Here is a 12,755-nt window from a genome sequence, read left to right on the forward strand (position 1 = left end):
GAAATAAACGAAGCGGGTAACGTGCTATCTATCTCTAAAAAAAAAAAAAAAACATTTAGCCTTCAAATTATTTTTTATAATAAAATAAATTACTTAATAGAGAAAATATGCTATATTGTAAAATCATAAATATCAAGACCTTTTAAAAAATAAAAATTAAATTTCTATAGTTCAATTGCATAAACAAAATTTTATATTAAATAAATTATTATCACATAACTTTTTTCGATATCAAAATATGACCAATTTGGTAGAGTCCTTGAGAAACGACGACAAAGGTCCAAATCAACAAAGAAAATATTGAAAAGGGACCACAAGAAGTTGGTGGGTCATTTCAAAATATTTCTCATGTTGAGGGGCCCCTTTACAATTTTAACTAATTCGCTATTATTAGCTGATTAATGAATCGGTTAACGTGACCCTTCACGTAATTAGCTGCACCCTCGACTCCCACTCGACGCATTCGCTTTCCCGCTCCTCCCATCGTATATATAGAGAAATGCTCTACCGTTGAATACGACCTCCTATTTTTTGGTTTTAAAAAATGAAATAAACTTTCGCCATGTTTCTCCCTAAATCCGAGCGTTCGCATCGCGAGATCTCATACGCAGCTATGCTTCCTCGATCCGATCCCTAATTCAACGTTGAAACCCTAATCAATGCGAGAATCCTAGGGTTTCTCCACCGCGAAGGGCGCCCATGTCGGGGGGCGACTTCGAGTTCGGGGGCGATCGGAGGGCCCTCGTTAGATCGGCCCCCTCCTCCTCCTCCGATCCCGATCCGGAGACGTCCTCTGCGGCTGCGGCGACGGCGGCGGTAGCAATGGCGACGCCGCCGTCGCGGACGCCGACGTCGGCGAGGAGGAGCGGCGTCGGAGACGTGTTGAGGCACCTCGACCGGGGGTTGTTGAACCGGGGCCGGGTCCGGCGCCACGTGAACCGCGGGGGCTCGCCCGTGCCTGTCGTTGACCGGACAACGGACGATCTCGGCGACGGAGCGCCGCCGGAGTGGGCGCTGCTGCTGATCGGGTGCCTTCTCGGCCTCGCCACTGGAATCTGCGTCGCTACCTTCAATCGCGGGGTGAGTTACGGCTTTTCCCGATCCCTATTGAAGTTTCTTTTCACTTTAGTTCTGTTCTTGGTTTCCTTTACTATTGGGAACAATTAATTGGGAATGTTATTCGTCTTTTTTATGCAGCATCAGTAGGTTTATTGAGTAGATTGACGCTACAAATTAAATTCAAGATTATCCTGATATAATTACTTTACCATAGAAACCTTTATGTTTCAACCTGTTATCAATTTACCATGAGATTTTTATGCGCCATCATTGCGACTGCTGATACTTGGTATGTTTCTTCAAATCGGCTATTACCTTTTCTTCCCTGAATTTTGTGATGTTCTCAAATTTGAGACTTCGGGATTCTTAAATTTGTCACAAGACGGAAGCATTTGACTTAAGTTCCGTTTTAGGTGTATGTCATACATGAATGGGCATGGGCAGGTACTCCCAACGAAGGTGCCACTTGGCTTCGCCTGCAGAGGCTTGCTGACACTTGGCATAGGATTCTACTGATCCCTGTGACAGGAGGAGTTGTTGTAGGCATGATGCATGGTCTGCTTGAGATATTTGAGCAGATTAAGCAGTCTAGATCTACAGAAAGGCATGGTGTTGATTTTCTTGCGGGAATTTTCCCGACAATAAAGGCCGTCCAGGCTGCAGTTACTTTAGGTACAGGTTGTTCATTAGGACCAGAGGGGCCGAGTGTCGAAATTGGCAAATCGTGTGCTAAGGGGTGCTCGGAAATGATGGAGAATAATAGAGAAAGAAGGATTGCTCTCGTTGCAGCTGGCGCTGCTGCTGGAATTGCTTCAGGTGTGGCTTAATATCATCTTTAATCTTTAATGTCCTTTCTATGCGTGAAAAGCTTAAACTATCGTTGTAAAAGAATGTAGAATAGATATTTTTTTGAGAGATAGGTAGCACGCTACCCGCGTCGTTTATTTCATTTAGAAATAAAGTTAGCTAGAAATGTGAATCAACTAGGATTCGAACTTGGGTCTCGGGTACCGACCACCAAACCCTTTGCCACTTGCTCTAGGGACGGTCGGTAATGTAGAATAGATATTACGTTGTATAATCATCGAATATTGGAAAACTGTCCCACTTGCTTTTCATTAGAAACTAAAAGCTAGTCCTATGTAGAATAATTTGATTAAGTTTATGCATGTTATGCAGTAACTATTCTTACATCCGTCCTGTTATCTTATTGCTCATTGGGCTCCAGTTGTTATGGCCTTATGGGGGGTTTTGGAAAATACTCTTATTCATCAATATGGATCATGTTCTCCATTTCTCTGTTTATTTATAAGTCCACTGCCAGGCTTATGCATTTTGTCCTGATTAACTTTATTTTGGTGGTTAAGAGCACTATAAAATATCAATAACACCTAATCTGCCTTGTTCTTTGTTAGTGTCTTTTTTTTTTATATCCCCCAGAAAATATTGATGTTATCACTTATTCTAGTTACTTGGTTCATGATCTTCTTATATTCCTCTATACTAACGTTTGATGTTGGTTCCATTTAATTTTTCTTTTCAGGTTTTAATGCAGCAGTTGCTGGCTGCTTCTTTGCAATTGAAACTGTATTAAGGCCACTTCGAGCAGAAAACTCTCCTCCTTTTACAACTGCCATGATTATATTGGCATCTGTTATATCATCTACAGTGTCGAATGTTTTACTTGGAGAGAAGCCAGCCTTTATTGTCCCAGCGTATGAACTGAAATCTGCTGCCGGTATATTATCTTATTCTAACCGGACTTAATGCTGTCAATGGTAGTTGACATGTAAAGAGACATGCAATTATTGCTGAAAAAGAAGCCGCATTCTTCTCTATCTAGTCATGTTTATCTTGTGAAGTAATTTAATGACCTAGGAAGCCACAATAAGTTTGATAAATCTTTGTGACTTCTTTTGGAGTGCTTTTCGGACTTGCATTATCAGTTATTGAGAGGACATCTATATCTGTGTTGGTCGTTATCATCATGATTGATGTTTTGATTGGTACGGACATCACTTGCATCAACGCTTGATCTTAGAGTATGCTCAAAGATGCAATACCGTTTGCCTTTTTTCATTGAAGAATTATGTTCTTCCAGTTCACAACATCTGAAAGCTTGAAAGTTCAAGTATTTTAGCTTGCGGAAGTTGTTGGGCCTTGTTTCCTTATGTACTATCTAAGCTAATCTTTGCAGGAAAACCTATGAATCTTAGCTTCTAGATAGTAGATGCTATCATAATTTATTATGTTTAACTACAAGAGAATCATGTTGATCTTTAATGTATAAGGTCGAAGGTCGATGTGGAAGGTTGTGAATATTAGGCTACTAATTATTTTTACTTCACAATAATAGGGCAGTTTGGAGTAAAAAACCCTTAGACTAATTCCCATAATCAATTTTCAATGTTCTTTTGAACCTTCTTTAGTTTAGGTTAAGCTGATTTGAGTTTCTATCTAATTCTCTTTCCTTTCAGAACTACCTCTATACCTCATCTTAGGCATGCTGTGTGGGGCAGTAAGTGTGGCTTTCAGTCGTTTGGCAGTTTGGTTCACAAAATTTTTCGAGTACATAAAAGAAAAGTTTGGTCTTCCTGCCGTCATATGCCCTGCTTTGGGTGGTTTGGGAGCAGGCTTGATAGCTCTCAAATATCCTGGAATACTATACTGGGGATTCACCAATGTTGAAGAAATTCTACATACAGGAAAAAGTGCTTCTGCCCCTGGAATCTGGCTACTAACCCAGCTTGTTGGGGCGAAAGTAGTGGCTACTTCTCTTTGCAAAGGATCTGGTCTTGTAGGTGGCCTTTATGCTCCGAGCTTGATGATAGGTGCTGCTGTCGGTGCTGTTTTTGGAGGCTTAGCAGCAGAAGTAATAAATTCAGCCATTCCGGGTAATGCTGCTGTTGCACAGCCACAGGCCTATGCACTGGTAGGTTTCTGAACCAGTTAAGGTTTAAAGGATGAAATAAATTTTGTGCATCTAACATTTATCAAAATTTTTCATCCATGCAGGTGGGAATGGCTGCAACCCTAGCTTCAGTTTGTTCAGTTCCTTTGACCTCAGTATTGCTTCTTTTTGAGTTGACAAAGGATTACAGAATTTTGCTTCCGCTCATGGTAAATATCAACATGCAAACATGCATATCCTTTTGGTGAATCCTCATGAACAAGACCAAAAATAGGACATAATGGAAGACCAACAGTTCACCCTTATAAATGCTGGCACCCAACCCAAATACCTTTATAATTATAACCAAGATATGCTAATTATGGAGTCTTAACTAAAACTTAGTGTGCTCTGGAGTCTTATTAGATGTGCATGATGCATCAAGTCTTGGACTTTAGTATAAAAGTATGATAAAACTATTTTTTTGTGATTTTTTTTTGTTTAGCAGGCACTGAAAAACAGTGAAATTTTATGTCTTATTGATTACATTGTACTCCACTATCAGTAGAAATATATAATCTGGAGACCTTCAAAACACCATATTTAAAATTTTCAGGTTATTTGATTATCGCATATCAATTTTGTTCTATTTTTTACTTGCATGCCTTTCCTGATCTAAATATTGCATCATGAACCTTAATGTCATGCATGACTGTTCATTTCTGGCATTCACGATCAAGTTATACAACCTAATAGATGCTTCTGAAACAAAGTCAGCAACCATAATGAAATGCTCTATTGCTTCTTGCTTGAGGTTATTCTGAAGCAACTTGAATATATATATAGTCTTATTTTTATGCTAACAGGGAGCTGTTGGGTTAGCAATATGGGTTCCTTCTGTTACAAACCAGCCCATGGACGAGCCATTAGAGTCAAGGCTACCTGGACGAGGTTATTCTTCATTGACTTCTGCTGACGACAAAAATGAAGCTTTGTGGAGAGGACCTGATAGAGGAGATGATCTTGAGCTAACTATGTTATGTACTGATGCTCCCAACCATGAAACTTATGATGTGGAAATGCTTCTGGATGACCTCAAGGTTTGGTGATCTTTCTTTGTAACTGGTTATCATTTACTCACTTGAGTCAATATTCCTATCTATGCTAGAGTAGTGCTTTTGTGTGATAAGAAAATTTTATATCGCAATATTTTCTCAGGTATCTCAGGCCATGTCAAAGAACTTTGTTAAAGTTGATCCGTCTGCCACAGTGAAGGAAGCTATAAAACTTATGTACGATAAGCAGCAACGTTGCGTTCTTGTTGTGGATCATGAAGACTTTCTTGAAGGAATTCTTACCATAGGTGACATTCGTCGCAAAGGACTTGAATTATTTGTAGAGACTCCTCGCTCTCCTAAGGGAGATCCACCTGTGTTAGATGTATGTAAGCTTTGGGGCTCTTCTGGGTTCAAAATAACTCTTTAGAAAAACTATTTACTAGTGAAAAAGCACTTATTTGAAAGTGGCTTTGCAGGTGAACTCTTCTCTCATTTCCTCATGCCTTACTCGGGGCTTTCAGTATCAGGGGAGTGAACGTGGATTGTTGACCTGTTTCCCGGACACGGATCTGACCACAGCGAAAGAGCTTATGGAGGCCAAAGGAATCAAGCAGTTGCCAGTGGTCAAGCGAGGCGGGTCCCTCAGAAATGACGGAAAACGGAGACTGATTGCCCTTCTTCATTATGATTCAATTTCCCGCTGCCTACGGTTAGTAATGGTTGTTGCTTCATTTATGCATATTTTTCATGTTGAATTTCATTCACTTGTTTTCGGCTGCGCAAGCCTATATTTATCATAGTATTTCTTTAAAGTCTTTCCTGTGTTCATAATGATTTAACTTTTTTTTTCCTTTTCGTTCATCAAGTCTGTATGTAAAAGTAATCATTTGATTGATTTTTTTGGCCAAACTTATTCATGTTTATACAGTGAGGAGGTCGAGCGTTGGAAGATTGTCTACCAAAGGAAAGAAGATTTTCATCAAATGACGCTTAATGGACATTGAAAACGAAAGGAAAAGAAGATGAAACATACTGTAGTATTTCGTCAGAGTATGCCTTCAAAGCACAAATTTTGAAAGCAACTTTGAATATGGAGGACCTCTCCATATTGGTTCATTCAGAGTTACTTTATTCCGCTGAACCTCGCATCTCTACAATCAGAAAGAGACCAGGGACTTCTGTGCATTATTGGCTGAGATGGAATTGGAGAACAAACTCTGGTCCAGTTATTCATAACTATATCAGTTTATGTTCGTTATTTTTTAGCTAGTTTTTTTTTTTTTTTTCTTTTTTCCTGAATTTATGTATGTATAGAGTAGAAGAACACGTAATAATCGAGGGCTACACCTGTATAGGATAATGTCATTTCTTAAACCATTCATAGTGAACTGCTCAACATTTTTCTCTTGTTGTATTATTCATATTTGATGCCATTTTTCTGCTCATTGTTAGGACAGCATGTACAATGTGTTGCCATTTCTTATTATGTGAAGAATGTTGATTAAATATTTCTGGTCATGATTGTTATGAGGAAACCGGGATTTAGACATTTTCCAACACTTGGACTAGAAAATCTTTTGTTTGAAAGTGCTTTAATGTGTGGAAGATGCATCTTTTCCTTGACTATTAGGTTTACTTGTTGAGAAGTGTTTCTGAGTGTGGGATTTTGTAACAGCATTTGGTGTCATCCAAAATAGAAAGAATTGCGTCCAGTTTCTTTACGTAGCGAATAAGCCATTATTCTCTGTTATCTATAAACTTATTCCCCATAAGCAGTTTCAGAATAGGGATATCGGATAAGCATTAGAAAGGCCAATCAGTTGTAGGTTTATTTCCCTTTTCTTTCATCATGTAAAAGAACACTTTTTCAGGGCACAATGACAATTCATCCTAATTCTCTGAATAATTAACGTGCAAAAGTATGTTGCCTCGCCATTTGAATCTCAGAGAGAAAGGAAAATACTTGATATCTTATCTTCTTTATCAAAATGAATATAACACTGAATTTTAACTCGGAAATTATTAATATTCTGCTATAGATGATTCTGCATTCTTTGTAAATTAGTAAGACAGGTGCAGAGAAGCCATCTTCTATTTCAGGTATTGTTAAGATCTCTCCTTTTTTTCCCTAATTCATTTCACATCTGTGGTCCCAGAGGTAGCCTTCTCATTATCTGCTCATAAACTGATTGTGTATTCCCATTCAACATCGGTAATCCGGACCCTGCCACAGGCTCCTTTAGTTCTCCTTTTGGTATCATAAACCCGGATTCCATCGTTGGGCGATGACCTAGAAATGCGTGAACCGCTATCGGCGGTGGCGGCAGGAGAACTGGAACCTTCATTGCGGCCACCGGCCCAAGCCCTGCCATTGCAGCCATCGAGAGGTTCGCTAAGCCCGATTGGCCCAGCCCAAAGGAGAAGCTGCCCACGGGCCCTAGATGATCTCTCGGGGGGAGGCTCAACAAGCCTAGAGGCAAATTGAACCGCACCAAACCATCTTGCATCGGCTCAGGCCGGCGGTGGAGGCTGTGGGATTGGGATGGTGATGCGGCTGCAGAGCCGGGACTGGAGTTCTGGTGGCCGCTGCTTCTCGCAGCCGGAACTTCATGGTTGTGCTTCCCCTCGTATGTCGTGATCACAGATTTGAGATCGTGCGACGCTCTCTCCACGTGCTTTCGGACGGAGCAGCCCGGGTGCGTGCACTTGTAGTAGCTCCTGCATTAAGAATAATTTATATTTATATATTCTTTTTTCAACCGCCAGACAGTATTCTCAACTAGAAAAAAAGCTAAAGAGAGGATTCTGGCTACCAAACAAGTTCAGAATAATTTCTCCAAGTAGAAAGGTGAGTTTATGATTCGAACCCATAATGCTGAGGAAAACTGTGATAGAATGTTTAGACTTACCTAGGATTTGGATTTCCCTTGACCACTTTTTGCCCGTACTTGCGCCAACGATACCCGTCGTCGAGGATGTCAACATCACTAGTTGTCTGAACCACAACCCTCGGTTCCCGTACCGCCCTGGAAGCGCCGCCCATTTCAAAGGCACATGCATCTAGCTTCCTACAAGATGCAAAATCTGACGAATCTTAGTAATGTAACCAACAAATATTTGACATGAAACCGTTTGTTTAAATCGAACATCGAATATTATAACCTTCTTTTCGATTCATTCTCTTCCTCCTCGGCATCTTGACCCACAAGCACATCGCCATTAGTCGCGCCGTCATCCTCATCCTCGTTATCATCATTGGAAAGCGTGGACGAGACGTCGATCGCATCAGAAGGATCGCCGAACTCTGCAGCAGCTAATGATGTGGCCTCTATGCCATCACCTTGCCAATCTTGAGCATTTCTGTTTTGTGCAACATCACCTTGCCAATCTTGGGCATTTCCGTTCTGGGAAGGCGGAGCGCCGGTGCGGCGACTCGAGGACGGTTTCGGGTGGTTGTGTTTTCCCCTGTAGATTATCTCCGTTATATGGCCTTCGTGAGAGCGCTCTACCTTCTTCTTCACTGAGCAATTCGGGTGAGTACACTTATAATAACTTCGCGGAAACTCGCTATGTTTAACTTGTTTTTGTCCATATTTCCTCCAATTATACCCGTCCTCGGCCGGTGTACCCACGGCTTGCGACGAGTTCTCTCCTTGTGGATCGGCTTCTCCTCCATCTTGTTGGTTGTCGTTGGGCGGTGAAGAACTGTTCAACTCTTGCTGACTCTGATTTTTCGGAATTTCGATATCTTGGCCTACATGAACGTTGTTTTCTTCTAAGCTCGGTGAGATTGGCAGATAATTCATAACCGGACTATCCTGGAACTTACATCAATATACAGTGAGGCAAATAATTTACAACCTGAGTATCCTCAAAGATGCTACATATTGACTCAGAATAAAATGAAAAAATGTATGTTACCAGATATTTACATAACTGAGAGGTATGCAAGTTAGAAATCTACAGAATTTTTGGATAAGAACGCAGCAAATTAAGCTGAATTAAGAACTCTTATTCTGCAAGTATCGATCCTAATATCTCTTTCATTTTATTTACCGTGGAAAGAATTGTACTTCAGTACATTTTAACTCATCATGCAATTAGAATTAGTAACAGGTTAATGCAAAATGGTTTCCTGGACCTTCCTGGTAAGTAAATAAATAATGCTTAATAACACCCTCATTTGTATGCTATAAAATACGAACTGGAAAGAAACTATTCAATGGCATGCTTAAACACACCACACACATGATGTTTTTCAGTTTCAACCAACAATTTCACAGATTTTTGTCGCATAAATAATGATTAGTAGGTAGGGCGAGCGAACTCCAAGCAAAATTACCGTGTTTTCTGCGCTTGAAAGATAAGCGGGTTTCGACTCGAGAGGCGGCTTGAAGGCGAATTCCTCGGGAACATCTTCAAGTGGTTCATCTTCGATTTCGTCAGGAAGCGATATCGTCATCGAGTTAGAATTGCAATTCTGTAAGAACGAAAATTTGCCCGTAGTCGGGGAAGGCTGACCCTACAGAAAATAACAAACAGTTAAAAGAGTCTAAGCAATGCAACATAGAAAGCGACAAGTAAAGGTTGATCTTCTGGTTGATTAGTTCAAATGATACACCCAAATTTCTGGGCAGGTAATGTTCTGTGCAAGTAAAATGCCAACATGTAGTGTTTAGGATGTCATCATCATCACAATGAACTCAAGTTGGTTTCTCTCAGAAGTTAAACAAATTTAGAGCTTCCTCTCATGCTTGCACAAACACTACAACATGATAGTATCTAATAACATGAAGTGAGACCGCATACCAGGGAATTAGAGAGAAAAACCGGAGATTCCAACAATGTCGTCGGACTGAGACCGGGCGGAATCGTCAGGTAAGGAGATTGAACCTCTGCAGACGAGCTAACTACATTCGTCGGAAATGTCCGAGACATATTGAGCTTCGGTAAATTAAGCCCGGCTCTCGCCGCCATTCTCTCAGAAAGACCGCCGTTTGTGTTCGGTTTCTGGAAATTAAATATATTCGGTTGCAGAGGAAGATTGTTGAAGAATTGCGCCTTCGGCTGGCGAGCCTCTTCTTCCTTCGGACTCGCGACCATTTGTTGATCTTCAGATCCATGAACATCATCTCCATTACTTCCATTCTCTTGTAATGGATCGGGGAATGGTTTTGAACCAAAATTCTCATTCAAAAAGTTTGAAATTAGTGTTCTTGGGCTCGGATTTGGCGTCCAGTCGCCGATCACGGCGAGGCAATCATTTGCCTCGGCCATGATCGTGTCCAAATTGGCTTTTGTGTTTTCAGTGCAGCATCGGCCTACATTTCGACCCAATTGAAGATTATTAACTCAAATGCATCGAACGTAAAAGTAACTAGAAATGATAAAAGGAAACCATTTATCAGAATAGGAACAGGAACCAACCAAAAAAAACCTCACCTTGATCCGAAGAACACCAAATTAACGCTCTGAGGATCCAAATCTGAGCAAAAGTAGTGCAAAAATTTGAAATTTACCGTGCAAATTCCAGAGAATTGTAGAAACCAAACTGATCAAAACCATAAAAAAGCATCAATCCAAGAATCAAAAGTGTGGCTCAAAATCACATTTTTAACACAACCTGCCCATTTCTACGACATACAACAACAAAATCAGATAAAAAAGACACCAAATTCTAAAAGAAGAAAATCAAAAAAGGAAGAAACCCACGAACAGAAACCAACCAAGCAAATAGGGGGGGAAAAAAAAAAGTAACAAACAAAAGGGCCCAAAAATAAGCAGTGTAAAAGAAGAGAAACAAACCCAATTGCATGTAACAGCTTAACAGGTCACAGAAGCGCCTCAGAACCAATGATTGGCCTCCTCTGAGCTTCTATTATGGGAAATAGAGACAGTGGGATTTAGAGAGAGAAAGAGAAAGCAATGTAGAGAGATAGATAGAGAGAGAGAGAGACAAGGATCAGAGACACAAATCATGAGGTGATTTTGGGAAATGGAAAATTCCCACAATTTTTATGCTATGCTCTTTCTCTTTAGTTTACAGAGAGAGAGAGAGAGAGAGAGGGGGTGGTTTGACCGAGGAGAGAGAAATAAAAAAAAAAAAGATTCATTGTAAGTGAGAGAGTGAGTGAGAGAGAGAGAGAGAGAGTTCATGGCGAGGTTGCTCCTCTTTTATCTCCTGCTTTTGCCCTTTTAATTTATTTAATTTAATTTCCTTTGTTGGTATTCGTTTATTAAAGTTTTTTTAAAAAAAATATTTCGGGTAGAATGTATGGGCAGTCCCCGTGCTCTTCCCATATTGCAACTTCCTTCTTATACTTTAAAAATGCTTTAAAAAATTGTAATGATGAACACCACTACAGGTCTCCAAAAATGGAACACTCCTTGAGCGCACCTCACTGTTCAAAATTTTTCGTCCGGAGATCCACGGAGTAAATGTTAAGTTGTGTAACGCGTAGAAAAATTTAATTGGCTGTTTTATAAATTTGTCAATATGTTAATAATATTTTACTAGATCTTCAATAAAAAATTAAAATACTTTTATTAATAACAGATATTGTACTATATATTAATTATCAGTCGAAAGTTATAATTTGTTATAAAAATTATAACTTAATCTTGTTTGATGTAATTAAGCATGAATGAGTGAGTTATTATATGAAAAATTATTTAAAAAAGTGTAAGGATAAAAGTGTAAAACGTACCAAAATTCAAGCACTTATTATTGAGAACCTAAGACAGAATATTGGAATCGTTGAGGGACTTACGCGTACAATTCAATAATTTAACCTTCGCTGACATGTGGGCCCCAGGAAAAGCCGTTCTATGTAACGGTTGCACCGAGGACTGGGTCGGAGGGGGCGAAGGGTATCGGGCACAGTGAGCCATGGCAGCGTGCCACGTGGAGAATTTTGGACCGTTCGCGGGCAGGGAACCCGAATCAAAAGGAACGGCCTCACGCGGTTACTGCGTGCATGGACGGCCCCTGATGTACCAGCTGTTGTCGAGCATCTCCCCAATTTGTTAACTTGGATGCGAGGTCTGCCACGTGGGAGGCACACGTAAGCTAACCGTTGGCTGGTAAATTGCACCCTACTCCCCCAACTTCTAGTCGTGTTCACCTCCACTGTGTGTTTCTCTCACTGAGTTTCAGCCGTAAATATTTATATTTACGTAACTTTTAACTCAAACTTAGACCGAAATTAATTATTAAAAAATAATAATAATAAAATATTAACTATCTCTTAATACTTTTAATTTATACATCATTCACTTTTGTCAAATAAGTAGCAGAACTAAAAAACTTCAATTTTACCGCTGTACAAATAAACAGCAGAAAAAAATAATTTTTATCTAATCTCTAGTTTATCCAAAAATTATTTTATTTTGAACTTCATTTTTGGTGAACGGAAAGGCTCCCCTAAAATATTTTTTATAACTGTTTTGTTTTAGTCCTTAAAACTTTATGACATATTTAAGCATCTCTAAAAAAAGAATAAATTGCACCTTTGAACTCTTTAAAATTATTTACTAAACTTTTTATAAAAATTTATAGATTTTTAATTCTTTTTAAGAGCTTAGTTTTCGTGTATGCGCGTGTGAGCGTGTAGTAGCCCCTTAAAAAACTAGCATCGCTTCAAAAACACCTTTTTGAAAGAACATTTTTAATTGAAGAGAGTTTTCTTGTAATGTTATGAATTATTTGCACGTACAAAAAACTGAATTAATATTTAGTTATTTAGTGT

At 39.6% G+C, this 12,755-nt stretch overlaps 2 protein-coding genes across 6 annotated transcripts; one reads left to right on the forward strand and one right to left on the reverse strand.

The window, feature by feature from the left end:
• LOC109706549 (chloride channel protein CLC-f) lies at nucleotides 463-6,513 on the forward strand. The gene is made up of 9 exons (XM_020227466.1): nucleotides 463-1,080; nucleotides 1,473-1,875; nucleotides 2,603-2,797; nucleotides 3,537-3,991; nucleotides 4,075-4,179; nucleotides 4,816-5,049; nucleotides 5,168-5,389; nucleotides 5,484-5,716; nucleotides 5,936-6,513. The coding sequence occupies exons 1-9, from the start codon at nucleotides 700-702 to the stop codon at nucleotides 6,009-6,011; spliced, it is 2,304 nt and encodes a 767-aa protein (XP_020083055.1). The 5' UTR covers nucleotides 463-699; the 3' UTR covers nucleotides 6,012-6,513.
• Nucleotides 6,811-11,143, reverse strand: LOC109706582 (probable WRKY transcription factor 2). 5 transcript variants are annotated; one of them, XM_020227518.1, is made up of 7 exons: nucleotides 10,813-11,143; nucleotides 10,450-10,492; nucleotides 9,817-10,328; nucleotides 9,350-9,529; nucleotides 8,170-8,831; nucleotides 7,917-8,075; nucleotides 6,811-7,725 (listed from the first exon to the last, which is right to left on the reverse strand). In XM_020227518.1, the coding sequence occupies exons 3-7, from the start codon at nucleotides 10,282-10,284 to the stop codon at nucleotides 7,146-7,148; spliced, it is 2,049 nt and encodes a 682-aa protein (XP_020083107.1). In that variant the 5' UTR covers nucleotides 10,285-10,328; nucleotides 10,450-10,492; nucleotides 10,813-11,143; the 3' UTR covers nucleotides 6,811-7,145. The 5 variants fall into 5 exon arrangements, with proteins under 5 accessions (XP_020083107.1, XP_020083105.1, XP_020083102.1 ...); XM_020227516.1 differs by having other exon boundaries at nucleotides 10,450-10,558; XM_020227513.1 differs by lacking the exon at nucleotides 10,450-10,492.

Source organism: Ananas comosus, linkage group 2, assembly GCF_001540865.1.
Source record: "Ananas comosus cultivar F153 linkage group 2, ASM154086v1, whole genome shotgun sequence".
Classification (NCBI taxonomy): Eukaryota; Viridiplantae; Streptophyta; class Magnoliopsida; order Poales; family Bromeliaceae; genus Ananas; species Ananas comosus.

What these genes read in the sequence shown, in the direction of transcription:
- LOC109706549 (XM_020227466.1), top strand. Translation starts at nt 700, where the DNA reads ATGTCGGGGGGCGACTTCGAGTTCGGGGGCGATCGGAGGGCCCTCGTT. An exon ending in TGCTGCTGGAATTGCTTCAG is followed by an intron (nt 1,876 to 2,602) that starts GTGTGGCTTAAT and finishes TTTTCTTTTCAG; the next exon opens with GTTTTAATGCAGCAGTTGCT. An exon ending in TCAATTTCCCGCTGCCTACG is followed by an intron (nt 5,717 to 5,935) that starts GTTAGTAATGGT and finishes ATGTTTATACAG; the next exon opens with TGAGGAGGTCGAGCGTTGGA.
- LOC109706582 (XM_020227513.1), bottom strand. An exon ending in TTTCAAGCGCAGAAAACACG is followed by an intron (nt 8,832 to 9,349) that starts GTAATTTTGCTT and finishes TATTGATGTAAG; the next exon opens with TTCCAGGATAGTCCGGTTAT. An exon ending in AAGGGAAATCCAAATCCTAG is followed by an intron (nt 7,726 to 7,916) that starts GTAAGTCTAAAC and finishes TTCTTAATGCAG; the next exon opens with GAGCTACTACAAGTGCACGC.